Consider the following 23035-nt stretch of genomic DNA (forward strand, 5'->3'; position numbering starts at 1 on the left):
ATCTAGACTGCTGGTTAGGCTTCTGTTTATGGCCATTAAAAGAACACTCAGCGCCTGCAAAATGAAGAAACGATGGAAGGAGGGGAAATGACAGAACACATCCAGCCCCTAAAAACTAGCAATGATGCCAGACTAGTAAAGATGTGTGTGGCAGGCTGAAGAACGAGTCCCCAGAGACGTCCACACTCTAATCCCCAGAATTCAGAAGCGTTTCCTTCTGTGGAAGGGAATTGAGGTTGCCAATCAGCTGACCTTAAAATAAGAGCCGCCTGGATTATCCAGGTGGGCCCAGTGTCGTCAGACGGTCCTGAAAAGTGAAAGAGGGAGGGTCAAAAGAGGTGAGGGGAAGAGTCAAAGAGATGTTGCTGTAAGCATAAAATATTCTAGAATTCACAGAAATACAGAAACTAACTCAAACTATTATTTATTATCATAGGAAATTTTATACCTTTATATATTATTCATATTTAATACAAGCAACATTTAATACTCCCTCTGGGGGGACTTCCAGTCAAGATGGTGGAGTGGGTAAACTGTGCTCACCTCCTCCACAACCACATCAAAATTACAACTAAATTATAGAATAACCATCATTGAGAACCACCTGAAGACCAGCCGAACAGAAGTCCTATAACTAAGGACATGGAGAAGAAGCTGGCAAAGATAAGGAAATGGATCCCCCCAGGGCGTCCAGAGTGGAACGCAGCCCTACCCACACCTAGATTTTAGCCCAGTGAGGTCTGCACCAGACTTGTGACCTGCACAGTTCCAAGATAAAACGTGTGTTGTTTTAAGTCACTAAGCTTGTGCTAATTTGTTATAGCAGCAATAGGGAACAAATAAAAACATGATTCCAGTCTACACCTCAGATAGCTCCCAGACATGGGGGTGGTAGGGCTGCAGAAGTACTTGTGAGCAGTCACAAAAATCAAAGAAACCCAGGATGGAGGACACTCTTCCAGGCACATCCCAGAGTGTCATACATCCAGGGTCTTGGACAAATGACCTGGGGGTTTGTTCTGCTTTCGGCACACATTGTCAATAAAGAAACTTTGCTAACAAGTGAAGGGCAGAAAACATTTTATTGTTTTTTTAAAATTTTTATTAACAATAACATGGGCTCAAATGGCTTTGTTCAATGTCAAGGGCAACTAAGTTAACAATACATGTTTGTCTTTCTAGGTAGGTGTGACATGTTTCACCTGCCAGCAGCCTTGCTTTTAAATGAACTGCTGCCTTTAGCATGTGTTCTCTTTCCAGCCTTACTCTCATTATCTCAAGTGACAACTCTCAGAATTTAATTTCTCTTTTGCATTGTGTTCTACATGTTCAACTATGGCGTCTAAGACCCAAGGCGATCTGGAGGGCTTCCAAGGGCACAAAATGCTTAGCGATAGAATCATTGCCTAAAGAACAATCATATTAACAGCACGAAGCTTTAAAACAGACTTAAATTCTAATATTCATAACTTCATAATACAAAGACATTTTTCTAAAACCTGTTTGCCAGTAGAGGATGGGGCCCATACATCCCATACAGCTTTTGTATTTGTTTCATGATTAAAAATTCCTGGCTGAGCGTTCTCATCACTTGCTTATGTTTGATCCCGGGTATCAGGTACTGAACAATGTTATAATTCTGCTGCACAAACTTAGCAAATGGCCTCACGTGGGGCCGAATGGGGGTGCCGTCCTTCCGAGTTAGCGGCACCAGGGACAGAGGCCCCTTGCACCGGGCGCACATGAAGCGGTTGGTGTCTAGCGACTTGGTGTGGCGGCCGAGCCTAACAAGGAAAGAGCACAGAGCAGAAGAATCAGTCACTGTAACTCAGCCTCCTCTCCCCACGTCTGGCCTTGCGCCCAAAGCCAGACTTCTTGGGGGTCCTCAGAGAGGGGGGCACCAAGTAGTGGCAGTGGTCAGGCTGGCTCAAAATGTGGAGGAAGAGGGCATGGAAAGGACTAGAGAGATTTTTTTCCTCGAGTCAGAGTGCCACGTATGTGTACGTCCTAATAAAATCACTGAAGAGCCACTGGGAGGCCGTAGAAAAAACATAATTGGAAAGAGTCTGCGGAGAAGGATCTCACCTGTATTTGCAGCGAACACACTCATAATAAATCTTGTAGTTAATCTTGTAGTTGTGGCAGCGGGTGACCATCGGCAGCTCCGGGTGCACCATGTTCGATTTCCTGGCATAATACTGCCATGTCTTACCATGAGCATCATGGATGCCATGGAGTAGCCAGGTGGCTGCATGGCACAGTTCATGGATCAAAGTATCCCGGACTCGGTCTTGGAAGAATGAAGAGAAATCATGAGCACTGAAAGCAAATCCTTTCTGGGCTGCTACCCGACCAGCCCTAGACTCAACCCCCTAGACAGAAGCCATCTTATATATAAGCACTTGCACACAGCCATGCGTGCTATCATCCCAGGATGCTGAAAGTAAAAACTCCTGCCCACATCAACCTGATTTTGTTTATGGCTGAGCCTTGGGTAACTGAGTCTTGTTGGAGCATCTCCGACCTGCCTGCTCTTCTATGGGACGCTGCTAGAAACACATCTAGCCAAGATCTGGTCTCCACCCTTCAGGGATGTAAGTGGACAGGGTGGGGGGCAATGGACATGGCCCTAGGACTTGATCAGAAGTGCCATGGAGAAACTGGGACCTGAGCTGGGCCCTTAACAACTGACTGGGTTTGCAAAAGCAGGAAAGCCACTCTAAGTGTGAAGAATGTGAGCCAAGATTGAGGCCAGGAAAGCGTGTGGTCCCTCCTTAAAGCCAGTGTGCGGGAAGTATCACTGGAGCACTGAGAGCCAAGACTGGCCAGGGGTGGGCTGCAGCGGCCTCGAGTGCTGGGCTTCGGGTACTGGCAAGCCCTTGATTTCCTAGCTGGAAGGTTAACACAATGGTGTGCGGGAGATGGATGACTTGGATTCTCAGGGATGCTGACACATCTAATAGTAATGTCCTCGAAGCAACACACAGTAGGCCTGTCCACCCAGGAATGACAGGCAGAGCTGTGACACAGGCTGCTGGACAATCACAGCACCTGAAAGTCACTGAGCAGGCACTGTGTCTGAAGGAAAGGGCAGTGGGAAAGCTGTCATGTTCCTGCCATCACCTGCAGAGTCGCAGACTTTCATAGAAATCTGAATTGTACCAAAATTCTTGTTCAAATTATTTGGGTCGTGACTGCGGTACATGCCAGCAGTTCTCAGCATCTTTTTATTCCAGTTGACATTTATTTTTGGCGGCATCTGAGAACAAGCAAGCAGAGTGAATCAGAAAGCAGTTCCAAGCAGACCCAAACATATCCACTCAAAAGGTTTGCAATTCTAAGCATTCTGGGGAAAATAAAAGCCCAGTTGAAGGCCAGCTGGAGACAACGAACAGGCCAGCAGGACACAGGGAGCCTGTTGAGAACCTGTGAGTGCAGGATTGTGCTCCCTTGCAAGGAAGCAAAGTCAGGGGCAGCCCGGGTGAGAAGTACAAGCCAGCTGACATAACCTATGTCTGACAGTGGTGAGGCAGAATTGAAAATGCAACTCAGAACACTTATGGTTCCGCTAATCAGTCATCTGATGTAACAAAGAATGGAGAACCTTTAGAAAGATATAAGAACTTCCCTGAAGTTTCGTCATCAGAAACAGTAGTCGGGAAAACCTGATGACCAGTGGGTCCCTGCCTCCAGATTCTCAGCAACCCAGTCCATACCCCCACATGTGACAGAGTACTGCTCTTCAGCAGCCTTCTCATGTCATATCACATCCCTGTGCAGGGGTGCCTATTGATTTTAAGTTCCTCCAACCCGATTCCCAAGGCCCATTATGTAGTCCTACACTATCAAAAAATAACGAGCTAACATGTATTGCTGAGTATGTCACAGACCCTGTTCTAAGCACTTTGGGTGTGTTAACTTATTTGGCCAAACAACAATTCCATGAAGTAGTTGGTACTATCATCGTCCCCATTTTATAGATGAGCAAACTGAGGCAAACAGGGGTGAAGTAACTTGCCCAAGATCACACAGCTCCTTCCCATTATTCTTCAACAGGAACCTGCTCTTGCAGATAGTCAGGCCTCAACACGTGTCCTGTCCCCCTCCCTGTTTTGCTCTCCCCTTACTAGCCTTCAAGAGGCATGGCAAGTTTCACTTCTTCCAGGGAATCCTATTTCCTACCCGCGCAGGCTCTCGGTGATTTCTCCATCTGCTGCTCTCCTGTGGTAGTCCCAGTCTGTGCCATATATTCTAACCCACAAATGTTGTTTCTTTCCCACATGCACATCTCCTCTCCCCATCTACACTGACACATGTCTAGGGCAGAAAACACGCCGCCAGTGCATCTGCACACCTCACAGCACCCAGCACGGGGCAGGGACCCAGTAAGTGCTTCTACCTTATTATTAAAGACAGTCTCGTTCATGAGGATGTAGATTCTCTGAACCAGTTCATCCTTATTTTTGTTGAAATTCTTTCCAGAATACATCTTGGACTTTTCAATGTCACGGAAGAAACACCCAGGTATATTGCAATTGGAATTCCTGCAAAGGTAAAATCAACTGGATTGCATATAGCTAAGGAACGAAATAGCAGAAATGCATACATACAAGTCATGTCAACAGAACTTGGGAAACTTGCTGGCCCCTCTCCCTTCCAGCCTCCTATGCGGGCATTTCCCAAGGTTCCATTCATAGCCTTTTTCTCTTCATCCCTTGCATATTCTGAGATGTGAACCCCACGCTTTCAACCGCTAAAGAAGTGAGCCCACACCCGTATCTTCCTTCAGTCCCCATCTCTCTCCTGAGATGGCGTTCTGAGTTTACAATTGCCTGATGCAAATTTCCAACTGACGGACATGACCATGTCTCCAGCTCAATGTGTTTAATTATCCAACCTCTGTTCTAACAGGCTGAAAACATGAGTCATTTCTTAACTCATTTCTCCTTTGCCCTATATTCAATTAGGCAGAAGGGCAGACCGCTATCTCGTCCCATCACCTCTTCCATCCAGCCCGTCCTTCCCACCCCACTGTCACCACCCTGGCCAAGTTCTTCTCCTCCCCTTCAGTCACTGATATTACAACATCCATCCATGTTCCTTTCCTCCAGGCTCTTTTTATTCTAATGCAACCCATACACATACCTCCAGATTAATTTTCCTAGGCCATGTTCCAATTATGTCCCCTTCTGGCCTTTCACATACTTCTTGGCCTGGCGTTCAAGGCCCACGTCAAGCTGGTCCTGACTTCTATTTCCAGCTGTCCTTCCCACTCTGCCCCAAGTAGGCAACTTGAACATTCCCTGGGCATGAACTGTCATTTCCCACAGTTCATTCAGGCCTCGGTACAACCTATTTGCGCGTGGCCTAGAATGACCACATCTCCACCTCATTGAGAACCACCAGTGTAGCGTTTTATCATGTGCCAAGAACTTCCTCTTGCATTATCATAGTGAATCCTCAGAACCACCCTCCAAAGAAATGATCACCAGTCTTACGTTTTTGCTGTTGTTTTTTCAGTTTTTTGGTTTTGTTCTTTTTCTTTTTTTCTTTTTTTGATCACCAGTCTTAGATCTCCACTTTGCAGATAAGGAAACTGAAGCTCAGAGGTTGTAACTTACCCTAAGTTCACAGACACAGTGAATCTTCTGACCCAAATCTCACGGTCTTTCCATTAGACCATTATTGCTGCCCCATGTTTCAAGGCCTAATTCAAATGCACAAAGAATAATGCTGAGCACATAAAGGACTCACACTTGTAATAAGTACTTATTGAACCTGGAACAGTTTTATCTTGGCTACAACAATCCCCAAGTCTAAAGAGATGAGCTCACAGAGCTTGAGAGAGAAAATAGGAATGAGCACAGGGAAGTGGGTTTCTGATTTAACAGAGATCTTGCCAGGACACTTATTAACCCTTATGTCACAAAATAAACCCAATGTGAGGTGGCTGGGGTGGGGAGAGGGAAAAAGTACCCAACCAGGCAAAGGCAGCTAAAGGAAGGGTCTTCATCCCAAAGCCTGATATGGGTGACTAACATTCCTGCCTCAAATTACTTAGTTCTGAAAGCAAATTTACATCAGAAAAGGTGGCAGATGAAGACACAAACCATCTGTAGAGCTCAGCTGAGAATGTGTTTGTGCTCACATCCAGCAGGCCTTGCAGCTTAGCAGACTTTCACTTCAGTGTCTGCGCCACTGCCTTGCAGGTGGAGCATCTCCACATCAGAGTCAACAAGACTCCAAATGTGTACGTCACACACCATGACACCAGTAAGCAACTTACACAGGAACAAAGGTAAGCACAACAGGAAGCCTACAGACTGAAACAGGAAGTCCCGAGACAACAATGAGGCGTCTAAACAGGCTAGCCTCCTTCGGATGGTGCACAGGACAATGGAAAGGGACAGCTTCTTCCTTCTTTTGTCATATTCTAGCCAAGCAACCTGGGAGCTACCCCAAACACACGTTCCTGTAAGCAAAGCAGCTGAAATGTGTATCTAGGAATCTAGAGAAGAAACTTTGCTGAAAGCGGTTCCATGGAAGAGGGAACATGCCAGATGGCTATGAGCTGCCTCACCCAGTGTGGGGTACAACAACAGAGCCCTTGTGCTCAGGTCCAAGTCGCTGTTTTGCCCCGTGCATCACACATCATTCTTCTCCCCCTAAGATGCATCCATTGTCCCGAAATGCAGGTAAAAAAAAATAAACATACAGTCCAAATACAAGGTGCGATCAAACAATAGTGAATGTTTAAATTAAAACATATATATTACAGTGAAAGACATATTGCCATTAATCCCTCTCACACACTTATCCCATCGTTCTTGCCACTTTCTGAAGCAGTTCTGGAAGTCCTTTTTCATGAGTGTCTTTAGTTGCACTGTCGTGGCTGCCTCCATGTCCTGAATCATTTTGACTTTGGGGAAGAGCCAGAAGTCGCATGGTGCCAGATCTGGTGACTAAGGTGGATGAGGACACATTGTAATGTTTTTATTGGACAGAAATTGCCATATACCAGAAGCGATGTGTGACACAGAGCATTGTCATGATGGAGGATAATTTACGGCACACTTTAAACCACACCTGCTCTCAAACATAGATCACGCCTGGCCGATTGCACCTAACAAGTTGAAACTTGTCACACTGTTACTAAGGTTTGACGCACCACTTCCCGTATTGAAGATCCCTGCCTTTCCCTTGGATGGCCCTCGGCAGCAGCATTCACCATGTCTTTTGATCACAATGGAAAGGCTCCATGTCACACCTCACTTCTGGTAATGGCAATTTCTGTCAAATACAAACATTACGATGTGTCCTCATCCACCTTATTCACTGGATCTGGCACTGTGCGACTTCTGGCTCTTCCCCAAAGTCAAAATGATCATGAAAGGTAAACATTTTGAATTGATTCAGGACATCGAGGCAGCCATGACAACACAACTAAAGACACTCACGAAAGAGGACTTCCAGAACTGCTTCAGAAAGCAGCAAGAACGATGGGATGTGTTCAAAGCGAGGGGGAATATTTTTAGGGCGATTAATAGCAACGTGTCTTTTACGGTAATTTTTTTTTAATTTAAACATTCACCATATTTTTTGATCATGCCATGTATATTCCTTCTCTTGTAAGGTAATTCAGATGTAAGTATATATTACTCCTGAATGCAAGCAAAAACAAACTCATGCTTACTACATCATATTACTAAGGGAAAAAAGTGAGAAGTTCCTTGAGTCTAAATGAGAAAATGTATTAATTTTTTTGCTTTAAGTATTAGTATGTCTTTGGTTTAAATGGCATATTGTTTTCAGTATCAATTATAAATGGCTTAATAAAAATAAAGGAACTAGGTGTGGTAGGATAGCTCACTTGGTTAGAGCGCAGTGCTCATGACACCAAGATCGCCAGTTCGATTCCCACATGGGCCAGTGAGCTGCGCCCTCCACAACTAGATTGAAGACAATGAGCTGCCGCTGAGCTCCCAGAGGGGCAGCTGGATGGCTCAGCTGGTTAGAGCGCGAGCTCTCAACAACAAGGTAGCCGGTTCAATTCCCACATGGGATGGTGGGCTGCGCCCCCTGCAACAAAGATTGAAAACGGCGACTGGACTTGGAGCTGAGCTGCGCCCTCCACAACTAGATTGAAGGACAACGACTTGGAGCTGATGGGTCCTGGAGAAAACACACTGTTACCCAATAAAAATAAATAAATAAAAATAAAGGAACTATAAGCAAATCTATTTTACCCTAATGTTTAATAAAGCTTTAAAATTTTGCAAGAATGTATACAAATAGTAAATGGGTTCGCCCAAAGAACTAGAAAAATCTGGAAGACAATCTTGACCGCCCTCCCTCTGACTCCAGTGGATTGGAACATGTTGGGTCTGCCTTCTCACCATTTCCACTGCATTTGCTTTGGTTTAGTGCAAACTGGAGGCTGTACCTAGTCTGAAAAAAAGAGTATCTTGTTTGGCTACACATCATTCTTTAACCTGAGTTTCAGGGCAAAGGAAACCCCAGAGGCCAGAGCTGCTGTGCTGGCAAGAGGGCTCCAGTGTGCCTGGGGGACTGCAGGGGTCTTTGCAGAGTGCCCAGCTCTGAGGCAGTGGCAGGGTACCTCCTGCTCCTCCTGCTTATGCCTCCCAGTTCAAGGATGGAAACCATGTCCTCCTCCCCCACCAGACTCCTTCACCCCCCTTGAGTATCCCCGACACGTGCCCAGTGGACTGCTTCACATGTGACAATCACGCAATCAATTTCTGTTCAGTTGAACATGAGTGATACATACCCATTCTCGTGGTTTCCATGGTTTGCCACGGTGAGATTCTTAGTTGAAGGCCCAAATGCTTTAACAGATGAAAAGATAATAGTTCATTTGTACCCTGAAAACTGGTACCATCAAGCAACTGACAGAAACCCAGAAGCCCCCACAACCAAGCCCAGAGCAGCATCTATAAAGGACACCGTTTGTCTGAAGCCTGCATACTGTTCCATACGTCAGCATGAAGTATGTTAGCCACATGACTCAGAGCTGCCTGCAGAATAAGCCTCTAATGAGGCTATCGTGTGGGGCAGCTGAGGTGTGTGCAGTATAAGGAATGGTATGGATGGCTCACACACTTGCTGAGGGAAGTGGCTCGTAACCTTCACCCAGTATGCAAGCCAAGTCTTTCCACCGTTGTCTGGCAGCCGTACTGCCAGTAGCTCTAACCAGACTTCTGTATTAGTGCCATGCATTCATGTAAAAAATTATTAAGCATCTGTTATGTGTCAAACACCAGGCTAGACCCTGGGAGATGCTGAAAGATGAGTAACTGAGGGGCCAGATTCAGGAATGTAACACAGCCATGTGAGTGCTTTAGTAGAGGCGGGGTCTAGGAACCATGGGAACCCAGGAGGGAGAACTCCGACTTATAGATTCCTACAGGAAATAACAACTGGGTTGGTTCCTAAGGAAAATGGGACATCCTCGGGACAAAAAGTGTAGCGAGAAAGCACTCCAGGCGGCCGCAATGGCGGATACTAAGACGGCCATTCCTCTCTACTGGGGAGCCTCCCTGGCCACCAGGCAGCTGCTGAAATGGTGGAAGGTTGGTAGGCAGGACATACACAACAAGAAAGATACCCAGGGGAAAGGGCAAGGCAGACAAGGCTGGCACACTTGGAGGGCTAGGCACACTCGGGTGGACAAGCATACCTGGCTGAATTGACTTACCAGGGGTCACACATGTATTTCTGCCTTTACACTTCCTCTTCCTTGGTTGCTCCGCCACTGCCACAACCTTTTCATCAGTTACCATCTTTGTATCTGAAATCTGCAGCTTAGCTTCAGGATCATTTACTAGTTTTTCACCAACATCCTGCTCACCATTATCATCAGATGCATTGTGTTTGGAGATAGTAAAGTCCTCAATTTCCTTTTTAATTGATGAAATTTGGCCCTCCTCACATGAACCATCTTCTATTATCACGGGGCTCTCCATATCACTATCATCATCAATGACAATTACTGAAGACTCATCAGTGTCAGATAACACCAGAATGTCATCTGAAATTCAAGAGACACATCGCGTATAAATAGACTTCCTCTTAGCATGGGACAATCATGTTAAGGGACAATCATGACCCCCTGCTCACAGCCAACAGGGACTATGGAACACAAATTAAACAGGCCAGGAACTGTGACATTATGAATCACACTTAAGAATCAGTTATTTTAGGCTATTTTCCCGCTATCACTTTTTTTTTTACTTTAGAGAGAGCAGTGACAGACAAAACAGCAGTCCAAGTCCAGTGGCAATTTTCAGATTTCACAATGTGGGTGCTCAGTGGTTCCCCAAACACAGGTCTACTGACTCATGCATCTTCACTGTCCACCAAAAAATAAAAGCCATTAGAACAATAAAAGGTTTTTCTCCCCTATCAAGTTCTATTTCTATCCTTTAAAGGACTGTCCTTTCTCTTTTGAGATTATGTCCCCACTAAACTCTTTTTGTGTTTATGTGTGTGTGTACAGTATTTATTGAGCTCTTATGGTATCTTGAGCACTTAAAAAGGATGATATCATTTAATTAATATGTAATTTATTTATTTATTTTTTAAAATTTATTGGGGTGACAATTGTTAGTAAACCCACTAAACTCTTGGTGCTCTTTACTTTATGAAATTGTGCTGATAGTAGATGGCAGTTGGAATGTAGTTTCATCATTAGACAAACTCAAAATTGGCAACTCTATGCTTGCCACTACAATTTAGTTTTCATATTAGTCCATAAGTGCAAAGCTCTCAGAACCCCTGACGTAAGAGTGAGGAGTTAAGTCCTAATATCAGCATTAAGAGGCCTTGGGGACGTTTGGAATGTCATGGCCCTCACTTGAAGATCCCTTCACCTGGAAATGTGGGGCAGGCAGCCTGTCTAACACCACATGTGCTCTAGAGTCTGTTTAGAGCTGAATTTCTAGGTTTCTATGATTCTAGATGGCAAAAACATAAACCACCGCATAGGCAAGATGCGAAAACATTTATGATGCAAAAACTCTTTATCCTATAATTGCAGATTTGGGATAAAATATATTGAGAGGCTCATCTATTGTTTGAATTAATTATCAAAGAACTTTAGATATACAATGAGGAAAGAGAAAAAAGTAGGTGTTCCTGTGGTAAAAGTCATTCTTCCTAGAAAATTTAAAGATTTCCCATCTGCAGCTGAAATTTAAAAAACACCAATAGTAGGGCCACACTGCTTACGATCCATAATTCCTACATATGCTTACGATCCCATAATTTGGACCCAGCTTAGAACCTGCTCACTTCACACCCACTAAGCAGGTCCTGAGCTGGGTCCAAAAAGCCAAGGACCTATTGTGGAAAACAGGCTACAAGAAAAATCTCGGGAATCTCTAGACAGTATAAAGGGAGTAGCAGAAGGAAAAGATGAACAACTAGTTGGAGAAAGCAAGGACTCCCCTGAGAAGTCACCCCCTGTTGGCCCACCAGTACCACCCACCCAAGTCTCTCCTCCTCTGTGTCACTGTCCACGGAGAATGAGGAAAAGAGCGGAAGGGGGGGGGAGCCGAGCAGCCTCCATCCTTCTCAGTCTCCTCTTGACTTTTGTCCCTCTGCTCCCTTGATGGAGTGCTTGGTACGTGAGAACTCTATTGAGGGAAATGCCCAGGGCCTAAGGCAGCAATGTTAGGAGGTTTTACCACGGGTGTCCATAGCCGGCCATATCCACATCCAGCATGTAGGAGGAAGAAATGCTGGCACTCGCTACTAAGTGACGCCCAACCAAACCGTGACTGCCTCTCATCCTGAAAGGCCTGCAGGGCCCCGCTCCCTCTCTGTTACTGGGATACTTGCCTTCGCCACAGGTCTTGGAGACCTTCGCTCTCTTTCCCTCAGGCAAGGGTTCGTTATCAGAGTCCGAGTCAATCACCACGCAGCTGAGTGATGAGAGGAAAAACCAGAGAAACATGAATGTAACGTGCTGCCTTTTGTGGCCTTTTCTACAATGAACATGACCACTTTGAAGTGTTTTGTTGGTTTGTTTCCTGCAACAACTCTGTTTCCCTCCTCTGGAGCTACTCAGTCATTATTCCTGATTTTCCATCTTTCTACACAATCTTTCCATCCGTCTCAATCCTTTCAAAAGGAGGTATCTGCCAAGCACTGAGAGTGAAATGGGCTGTCAGAGGGCATGTATTCAAACAGTTTGGGGTGGGGGAACTGTTCTGGGAAACAGCTACTTCATCACCATTTTTTCTTTATCAATGTTGAGGCCCAGCTGCCTGAGAAGGGTAGAGGGCACAGCCTTAGAGCAGGGAGGTCTCTCCTGGGTGCCTGAACACAGGACCACCCTCCCTAATGGACAGACTGCTCTGACAGGAGTCAACCTCGGCACTTCCAGTGCCACCCACGGTATCTGGGTCAGAGGTTCCAGAAAGTTGAAATTCACCACCTTTCTGTATTTTCCAAACAGTGTACCACAAGCCTGATCTACCTTCAAGCCTGATTTACCTTATAGCAAAATAAGACGGGGTCTTATATTAGTTTTTGCTCCAAAACACACATTAGAATTAATTGTCTGGCTGTCTTATTTTCAAGGAGACACGGTTCCTACCAGCCCAATCCATTCTATCCAGCCCAACTTTGTTTCTGACTTCCAGCCCCTTAGCTGCAACTTCTTACCTGGATATCCTGTGTGTAGGGCCGGTTTTTAGTTAGCATACACAGGAATTGCCTTACCAACTGTTGATTGATGGCATCTGTTTTGGATATCAGTCCTGCCAATTGGCCCCTTAATTTCAACATGCCCCAGACTGAACTCCTCACCTTCCTCCCCAAACCCACCCTTCCTTCAGTATCCCATACAGGAAAGCCACCCAGGACCGGCAGGAAGAATCCAATTTTTCTATTTAAAAATTGGATGCTTTTAAATTTATCATAAAGCAAAGACTTTATCAAAGTCTCCTATTTTGAACCTGGTTGTGAGATCAAACACATATCGTGACCCAGAACATAGTGTTCACAAGAGGAAATGTGATGCTTATTTGCACATTTTCTTACCCAGAATGTCGTTCCTTAAAAAGCATCAAATTTCACTAATTCTCCTACTCACCCAACGTCTTTTTTCTGCGTGCTAGGTCCAGCCTCAACTAAATCAGAGAAAGAGAGAGGGCATCAGAAAGCATCTGAAATATGACCAAATCTGGTTACCCATGTCGTTAACTCCCTAAAACCAAAGTCCATAAATTAGAGCTGGTTAAAATTTACGGTGGACTCTTACAATTCCCATGAGAGATAGAGAGGAAATGAAAGTTAGGAGACCTAGAATGAAAAAGGTAAAGGAGCACAGAGAAGTTCCTCCGCTCTTCACAGTGAAGAAACAAACTTTCTTTCATCAGTCTCGAGAGAGCCCTAGGTGAGATGAACCTAGGACTGGCTCACACCAAATGTCCCAAATCACATTTCAGTCATCTCCACAAAAACTTGTTTAAGTTACATTTTAGCATGTAAATTACTACTATGAGTGGACTGTACTTACTGGGCTCAAATTCTTCATCACTGGAGTCCAAAATAATAATGCAACTGCAAAAATAAAATACAGGGGTGGCCGGTTAGCTCAGTTGGTTAGAGTGCGGTGTTCTTAACAACAAGGTCGCCGGTTCTATCCCCACATGGGCCACTATGTAAGCTGCACCCTCCACAACTAGATTGAAACAACTACTTGACTTGGAGCTGATGGGTCCTGGAAAAACACACTTAAATAAATCAAAAGTTTAAAAAAATAAAGTACATACTGTTTTAAAGGAAGGCCACTAACATCATAAGCAACCAAATGTCAAAAATCTCAAAAGAGAACCACCCGAGTTTCTGAAATGCAGAAAGGTCCTAAGGGTAACGAAATGAAGATCACAGTGGGGAGGTGAAGAAAAAGGCGGAGCAACGGGCTTGCTCAGTTTTTACTGCACAAAGATGGGGAAGAATGTTAGTTAGTACCATGAGCTCCCAGTGAGAACCCTGTTTTTCTGCCAAGTGATTTATTTCTGTTTAAAGAGAGAAATGTGGATTCTGAGAAAGGGGCCACAGGGGAGAGGAATCAAGGATGAAGAGAATATGGTTAGAAATGAAAAGGGCAACAGGGCAAGGAGGACATCTCTTCGGACTTTATTGCTTGAAGAGCGCCTACTAGCTAACTACCAGGAGAAATGCTGGAGTCCATTTGTTGGGGAGCAAACAGAGGGTGATTTCAAAGCTGCAACTGCTCCCTGCTGTGAACCGTGTTGGGCCCCTTGCTTCTCTGCCTCACAACTTGCCAGAGGCCCTAGCACTGCTCCCTGTGGCATGCTGCTGGGCCTGAAGTGATGCCAAAGCACGTTCTGGCTCAGGATCCTTCAGCTCACCAGACAGCAGCTGACTGGATAGCCCATGGTCTGCCATTCACGATACACACCCAAAACCCAGCTCGGAGGAGTCATGTGACAATAGGCATCCCTTCAGGGCTGGAACCTGGCTACATCCCAGCACCTGGTCATAGGCAATATTTTCATTGGTTATTGTGACGGAGCTCACAGAGGATACGAAAAGTGCTAAAGGTAGATGTGATAGCTCAAAGGATTCGCATATTTATATGGTTTTACATGGCATTTACAAGGTTTTACACAATACTTACAAGGGTTGACATATAAAAAGGCAGCCTTAACCACTTCTTGAGGACTGCAACTGCTGTCAGGCTTGAGGGCTTACACGTCGCAAAATAATCAACAGAGAAAAGTCAGAGCCTTGCGGTTTATTTTGGCCTTGAGGTTGATTACTGGGCTGACTGCATACTTTTCAGTCTTTCATGACACATGCTGGCTCAGTCCCTTGATTAAATTTCTTATTCATTTATCCATCCCTGTACACTGGACTTATTGAGTAGGAGGCTTCACATTTTGTTTTTTAATCAGGAAAGAAAATTCTCACTAGTTGTAAGGTTTCCCAGATATGAGGCAAAATGTGATCTTGGTTATCTTCAAACCTATTTTCAATAAATAGCCCTGTAGGGGGAGCTGGATGGCTCAGGTGGTTGGAGCACTGTGCTCTTAACACCGGTTGGATTCCCACATGGGCCAGTGAGTTGAGCCCTCCACAACTAGACTGAGAACAACGGCTTGACTCGGAGTTTGGGGGTCGGGGAGGGGAGGGGGAAAGGGGAAAAAGATAAAAATAAAAAGTAAATAGCTCTGTATACAAACTAAACTGTATACTTCATCGATTTTCTTACATATTTTTGTGTTACATATACACACATTTATTTAGAAGTCAGGCAAAAAGAATACGGGATTGGAAACATGACACAAAAAATTACACAACAAAAAGCCCCGCTACAATCCCTAAAGACAAACTACCAAATTCCAGGTTGGATAGTAACCAACAGGAAAAGTAGTCTGAGGAGAGTGCCAAGGAAGAATCGAGTGGTCAAAAAGGAGGCAGAATTTGATAGATGCCTTCTCCAAGTCAAATTCACCACCAGGAGTACAAGTCCATAGAAAATGTTTCAAGGCTCCTGTCACTGCTGTGAGAAAACATATACACCTGGGAAAACCCAGTTGGCTTAACCAGAAGTCTATCATGAAAGGATGAATAAATCACATTAGAAGGCTTTGAAAATACATCAAACAAAAACTATACAGTATCCAAAGATCTCTCCTTTAAAACTGGGCCCAGAAACCATAAACATTGTGTGCTTTCATATAACTACAGAGAAAGATCTAGAAGAACAACACCAAATTATGAATAACTGTTCTCTCAGAAGAATGGGAGGGTGTGTAAGTGTGAGGGTGGACTTTCACTTTTTACTTTAGAGCAGGGGTGTCCAAACTGCGGCCCGCGGGCCAACTGCGGCCCTCAATCCATTGTTAACTGGCCTGCAGCAAATTCCAAAAATATATTTAGTTTACTTAAATAAACCAGGTGAGGCAATACGTACTTCACCTCGAGTGAGTGGCCCGGCTGTTTGTGTATTTTACCGCATATGGCCCTTGGTGAAAAACGTTGAAAAAAGTTTGGACACCCCTGCTTTAGATGCTTCTGTATTATTTATTTTTACCACAGGCCCGCATTCCCTTGGCAATTTATGAAACTCAGTAAATGTTGTAATTATGATGGGCACATCTGTGGTTCATTTATTCATTGATTCAACATTTATTGAGCATGTACCATGACCAGCCCACTAGGTGACACATTTGCTTTTCTGATCCAGTTATTTTAACCTAAGGATAATAGGGTAATTTTTAAAATATGGTTATTTCTGCATGTCACCAAGGCTATCTTGTGGTTGTATTAACAAAACAAAGAATCTGGGCTAAAGACTAGTCATTGGGCATCAGAAAGTACTAATTAGGCTTTGATTGATCAATGAAAAGCAGTCCCCTACCCCTTGTATTCCAGTAGCACTTCTGCCTTCAAATTGCCAAAACCCCCTTCGCTCTGTTAATGACTTTGTCTCTTAAGTCACTGGGAAAACAGAAGCAATCAGACAGGAACTCCCTCATCCTCCCACCAACAGTCGTGTGGACCTCTGTAACTACACCTGACTGCCTTCTCTGTCCTCAACAGTGAACGCAGTGTCCCTACCACTATTTAAGGCTGAGCCCTCCCTTGTACTTTGGATCTCATCCCCCCTCTAGCCTTGTCAAAGATTTTACTCGTGCAATTTTCCATTCTGTGTTGCATTATTGTCCCCTCTCTCCTGGATCATTTGTTCTACTGTCCCTAGACGCTATGTCCCCCAGTCTTATATTTCTAGCCTTGCACTCTCCACTGAACTCCAGCTGTCTGTGTAATATCTTGGACATTACTAAGCATGTGAAACATAACATGGTCAACATAGAACTCCTGATGTCCCCACTCCGTCCTGTTCCTGTACCAGTCTTATCCATCTCAGTCAATGGCACTACCATCCACCCAGTAACACAAACCAAAAACTTACAAGTCATCTTTGATTTCTCCCTTTCTTTCGCCTCCACATCCAATCTATCAGCAAGACCTGTGGGCTCTACCTCTAGAGTTTATTTCAATCTAATCTACGACATTATAATATGTACCTCTAAGAAAGAAAAAAACACCCTCAAATGATGACATGCTATCAAACATATGATGGATCCCAATTTCAGAAATGTTGAAATGTAAAAAAGTCTCAGAATTGCTATATTACCACACATCCTCCCCTCATCCAAACCTCTCCAAGTCCATCCACTACTGCCACCCTCCTCTAAGCCGCCATCACTTCTCATCAAACTTCTGTAAATCAAGTTCTTGAGCCTCAGTTGTAAAAGAACCACTCATCTCATAGGGCTACTGTGCAGATGCCACAGGACTAGCTCTGCCCTCTGACAGGATCACGTACTCGCCATCACAGCACTGCTCACACTATCCTGTAACTACCTGTTTACATGTTTCTGTCTCCCATCCCAGGCAGTAAGCTGTGCAAGGATTTGGCAGGATATCTGCTTCACACTGTTCACTACAAAGTCAGTACTCAATAAGTATTTGTTGAATGAACGAATGAATCTCAAAAGGTGGTTCCAAGGACCCCTTTTAATATTTCCACCCTCCCACCTACACGCCCATAGAACCTCAGTTTTTAAAGGATTTTGCCTACCACATCTCACTAAATAATAATTTTCTCTATTTAAAAAATTATACATAGATGCCCACTTATTTGCAGGTTTGAGGTATAGAGTCCAAAGTAAAAACAAACGAAAAACTAACAATAGTATCTGCATTAATGAAAACACAGGGCCCAGACCCTGAGCTGTAATGGCCCCAACTTGCAGCCGGAGTGGGTAGAGACTGGCAGCTCGTGATCTGGAAATTCAGGATCTGGTCTTGTATCTGTAGGTTCAGGAACCCAGGTTTCTCAGTTCTTCAAGTGCTAGATGAGTGACTCCCGTTAACCGAATTTGCAAGGGGCTGACTGATAAACCAGAGTGCCTGTTCACTTCTCAGGAGAACTAATGCCAACCATCTGCCCTGGGCACTCCCTAAAATGGGGCAAGTGATTGAGGGTCATGGAGACAGTCAGGATGCTACCTTGTGAATTTTTTATCACACACACACTAATTTTTTAGTTGAATGTTGCAACGAGCATCTTCATGCATTTAATTACTTTCACAAACTGGATTTTCCTGGGATTGTTTCCCAAAAGTCAAATTACTCAATCAAAAGTGTGACCAATTTTATAGCTCTTGGTACATTTGCTTAATCGTTTCCAAAGGGTTATATCAGTTTACAATGTCAGTAGCATTGCTATAATAGGATTAAATATTGTAAATTTGCACATTTAATAGGTAAATAAATTTAAAATTAGCATATGTTTTCCAAGGTTTGTTTGCTGTACTCTTGCTAATCTCCTTCCATTTTAATGACTATCAGAAAATAATGTTTACCAGATAGTTTTGTGACAGATAAAGAACACTGAAAAGAATGAGGAAGAGGAATACTATGTCCCTGTTTTTCCAACAGTCGCACTCCCCAGAGATAAACAGTGTGTCTTATTCTTCTAGAATGTTCTTAAGCATAAGCACTTACGAGCACAATTCAAGTATACTTTCTTTTCTTTCTTTTTTTTAAAGGAGAGCGCAGCTCACAGTGGCCCATGCGGGGATCGAACCGGCAACCTTGGTGTTATTAGCACCACGGTCTAACCACCTGAGCTAACCAGCCACCCCTCAAGTGCACTTTCCAATAAATAGTATTATGCCCTATGGATTGTCCTGCAACTTGCAGTTTTTCACTTTCTGTATCCCAGTCTCTCCATTACTAGCACATATAGCTATTACCACATTTTCTGGATGAACCATAATTTATTCAACAACACTCTTAGGACATTTAAGCTCCTTCCTAATTTGTGCTACTACAAACAATGCTGCAGTGAACATCCTTGTATGCATTTCTCTGTATACTAGTAATTAAGTAATGCATTCTTCTTCCACAGAACTGGACAAAGACCAAAACAGCCTGTATACGTTTATAAATGATTAAATGAACAGGAGGAACCAAGAGAAGGGACATGGGAGAAGGAAGTCCCAAGGGGGAAAGGAATCTAGAAAAAATAAGAGTGAACTATAAAAACAGCATGTACGACTATTTAAGCACTTACGCATTTGTGAGTATATGTATACAGAAATTAAATAAAATTTTTCTAAAAATAAAATAAAAAGTCCTAGTAGAACTACTGGATCAAAGCACATGTGCATGTAAAATTTTGATATTGCCAAATTGCCCTCCAAAAAGGTTGCATCAATTTATATCCCCGCCATGACTGCATGAAGTTGCCAGTTTCCCTACAAATTTGCCAACTCTGGGTATGATCAAAATTTTTTTAATTTTTGCCAATCTGATATGTGAAAAATAATACCGCATTTAAAAGTTTTCATTTCTTTCAACATAAGTAATATAATTAAAAGTTGAATAAATTTTAATGTCTATGGACCATTTATATTTTTTCCCTGAGTACTACCTTCTATATCTTTTTTACCCATTTTCTATCTTTTTTTACCTTTCTAAAATTGATATGTAAAATTTCTTTGTAGAATAAGGAAAATAGCCTTTTATCATAGGTATTACAAATATTTTTCTGTTTGCTATTTGTCATTTTATGCTTTCATTTAATATCAAACTTAGAAAGGCATTCCCCACTCCACAATTATTGGAAACAAAATCCACCTATTTTTTCTAATATTTTTAATGGTTCCATTTTTTAATTTCTAAATATTTCATCCATGTGTAATTTATTTTGGTATAAGGAGTGATGAGGTAAGAATCCAATTCTTATTTTTTTTCCCAAATGGTCATCCAATTATGTTCAAATTATTTGTTGATCAATCTATCTTTTCTCCACTGATTTGAAATGTCATTTTTATCATGAACTCCATTTTTTTATGCGTTTGTGTCTACTTCCAGACTGTGTCCTATGGTTTTTTTCTTTCTCCCATATCATACACTTATATGCTTATCTGTGAAAGAGGAAAACAGGGCAGTGTTCCAGGAGAGAGAAGACTTAGAGGAGCTAAGACAACTCTCTTAAAATACCTCCTTATCATGGAGAAGAAAAATACTACATCTGCATATTTCTAGAGGGCAGCACTGTGAAAAACGGGGTGGAAGGAACATAAGGACAGGTGTGAAGTTCTTCAGAATGAAGAACTTTCTAACAATTACCCTGTACATGTATTAACAACATATTGTGCTGCTTAATGGAGCTGTATGTTCCTGACCACTAACAGAGAGGTTAGATAGAGGATTCACGCATTGGGTAGGAGGCTGGACTCCTATGATTCTAAGATCCCTTTTTAAAATTCTCATCTTACACTCTGCAGACTTTAAATGAAATAAACATACACGTTTTGAGAAAGTCATTTTGCCAACAGCGTAGGACTAAACTAATAGAAAATAGATTTTTCAAATCTCACCAATCATCCTTGACCTTCGATTGGCCAGGCCCTTCTTTCGAAACGTCCATCTGTAGTCAAGACAAAGTTATACTTTTTAGAGAAAACCAGAACCAATAACACATTTCGACATTCAGTATTTATCCTTGAGCATCTTCTTCACCCTGATTTAAGGCCAAAACTTGGCTCTGTGAAATGGCAAGTGTTCCAATTTCTGTTGCAGACTTACTGGATGGAGAAAACTATAGACAAGGAGTAACACACCACTCTCCTTGCCCCAGCAATCAGAAAGCCTTCGCAGATCAATCGGAAAGCTCAAAGCACATGGCAGCCCTGATGTTGTCACCTCAACCGCCACGTTATGGAGATGTGCAAGGAATACCATCATTTATGAGCCGCCAGATAGATTTTCTCCACATTGTAAGGCTGTAGCATGCACTAACCCCACTCAGTCCCCAGCTCAACGCTCTCTCGTCCGCAGATTCCTACCCCCCACATCACCACAGGCCCTCCACTCTCCCTACACCTTCACCTCCCTTCCTCTCCTCTCAGACATCAAGGAAGTCTTCTACCTATCAGGCTTCAACCACATTACCCTCCCTCAACCCTCCAACACCCTACTCCTGCTCCCAACCAGTCTCACACACACCTGGCCACCACACCCCACACACACCTCTATCCAACCTCCATCCTCCCCACCCCCATCCTGTCTCTGCATCTACACCAATCAGGTAATCCCTACCCCCAATCCCGCCCCACTCTCCCTCCACACTTCCTTCTTCTCCAACTAATCTTGCTCCAGTCAAACTTGGACTCCTCCACTTACCTAGCCCATCCCCTACCACTCCTCCTCAGGTCTTACAGCATCAGGCCCAGACCTCTCTCCTAGCCTCTCGCCAGTCTTTCCCCAATTGGGCCTCGAATCTTCCACTCACCCAGCACATGACCCCCACCCCACTGTTCCCACCGCCCCTCCTCAGTCTTACATGACCATCAGGCCAAGACTACTCCCCCCACCAGTCTTGCACCAGTCAGGGCTCACCTTCCCCACTCACCCCGCCCATACCACTCACTCCCCTGTTCCCACCACTCCTCCTCAGGTCTTACATGACCATCAAGCTGAGGCCCCCTCCCCCCACCAGTCTTGCACCAATCAGGACTTGACTCCTCCACTCACCCCCCACCCCTCTGTTCGCGCCCTTCCTCCTCCAGTCTTACAGGACCATCAGGCCGAGACCCCTCCCCCCCACCAATCTTACACCAATCAGGACTCGCCTTCCCCACTCACCCCGCCCGTGCCCCCACCCCCACTGTTCCCGCCTTTCCTCCTCAGCTCTTACAGGACCATTCCGGCCGAGACCCCTCCCCCCACCAATCTTACACCAATCAGGACTCGCCTTCCCCACTCACCCAGCCCGTGCCCCCACCCCCACTGTTCCCGCCTTTCCTCCTCAGCTCTTACAGGACCATCAGGCCGAGACCCCTCCCCCCACCAATCTTACACCAATCAGGACTCGCCTTCCCCACTCACCACGCCCGTGTCCCCACCCCCACTGTTCCCGCCTTTCCTCCTCAGCTCTTACAGGACCATCAGGCCGAGACCCCTCCCCTCACCAATCTTACACCAATCAGGACTCACCTTTCTCACTCACCTCGCCCATGCTCCCCACCCCCACTGTTCCCGCCTTTCCTCTTCAGCTCTTACAGGACCATCAGGCCGAGACCCCCCCCCCTCACCAATCTTACACCAATCAGGACTCACCTTTCTCACTCACCTCGCCCATGCTCCCAACCCCCACTGTTCCCGGCGCTCCTCCTCGGGCCGAGACCCTTCACCCCACCTCTCACCCCCACGGTCAGTCTTGCACCAATCAGGCCTCGAATCTACCACTCGCCCCCCCCTTACACCCTCCTCTCACCGTGTACCTATCAGGCAACAATCAGGCATCGACCCCCCACCACAAACTCCTAGCTTCCCCCACTCCCAACCCCCAACTCCAACCTTAGTCGGCCGGCCTTCCAGAGTAGGTATCGACAACCCCCCCCACTCCCACTAGCCCTCCATCTTACCCCACAGACACCCGCCTCACTCCACAACCGTTCTTCCACTACTCAGGCCTAGACCCCCCCACACACACACACACACAACCACACGCCGCCTCCCAGGCCTCTATTCCCTCATGCTGCCACTCCTCCAAACCCCCCCATTCCCCATCTTTGACCTAGCAGTGGGTATCACAAACAAAAAAAACCCATTTCTTCTGAAAGCCCTTTTTAAAAACTGGAAACGGGCGAAATATTTTGTCACAATGTCAGTCCCAAGGTTCATGGACAGTGTCTAGGGCATTTGGTAGTCCTGAACTAAATTAAGTCTCAACTAGGATGAGCTTTCAAGATTTTTTTCCACTTCACAATCCACGCCAGGCCCAGTTGCCTACCTGCTCCTGCCGCCTCCGGAGTGGGTGGTCACCGTTCACCTCCGAGATCCCGAGCGAGTAGAAAAATGGCAGCCCCTGCAATGGTTTTTATAGAACTGCTAGTGGGCAGTACTGATATGTTGCCATCCTCCCCGTACCCACCTATCACAGTCCTCCGTGACC

At 44.7% G+C, this 23035-nt stretch overlaps 1 protein-coding gene across 1 annotated transcript; it reads right to left on the reverse strand.

The window, feature by feature from the left end:
* Nucleotides 1-1078: 1078 nt before the first annotated feature.
* On the reverse strand, nucleotides 1079-23035 carry GCNA (germ cell nuclear acidic peptidase). Its single transcript, XM_033122552.1, has 11 exons — nucleotides 22874-23035; nucleotides 20457-20506; nucleotides 13544-13587; nucleotides 13118-13154; nucleotides 11860-11942; nucleotides 9716-10048; nucleotides 8789-8846; nucleotides 4400-4544; nucleotides 3124-3259; nucleotides 2086-2290; nucleotides 1079-1784 (listed from the first exon to the last, which is right to left on the reverse strand). The coding sequence occupies exons 2-11, from the start codon at nucleotides 20504-20506 to the stop codon at nucleotides 1493-1495; spliced, it is 1383 nt and encodes a 460-aa protein (XP_032978443.1). The 5' UTR covers nucleotides 22874-23035; the 3' UTR covers nucleotides 1079-1492.

The sequence above is a fragment of the Rhinolophus ferrumequinum genome, chromosome X (genome assembly GCF_004115265.2).
Source record: "Rhinolophus ferrumequinum isolate MPI-CBG mRhiFer1 chromosome X, mRhiFer1_v1.p, whole genome shotgun sequence".
Lineage (NCBI taxonomy): Eukaryota > Metazoa > Chordata > Mammalia > Chiroptera > Rhinolophidae > Rhinolophus > Rhinolophus ferrumequinum.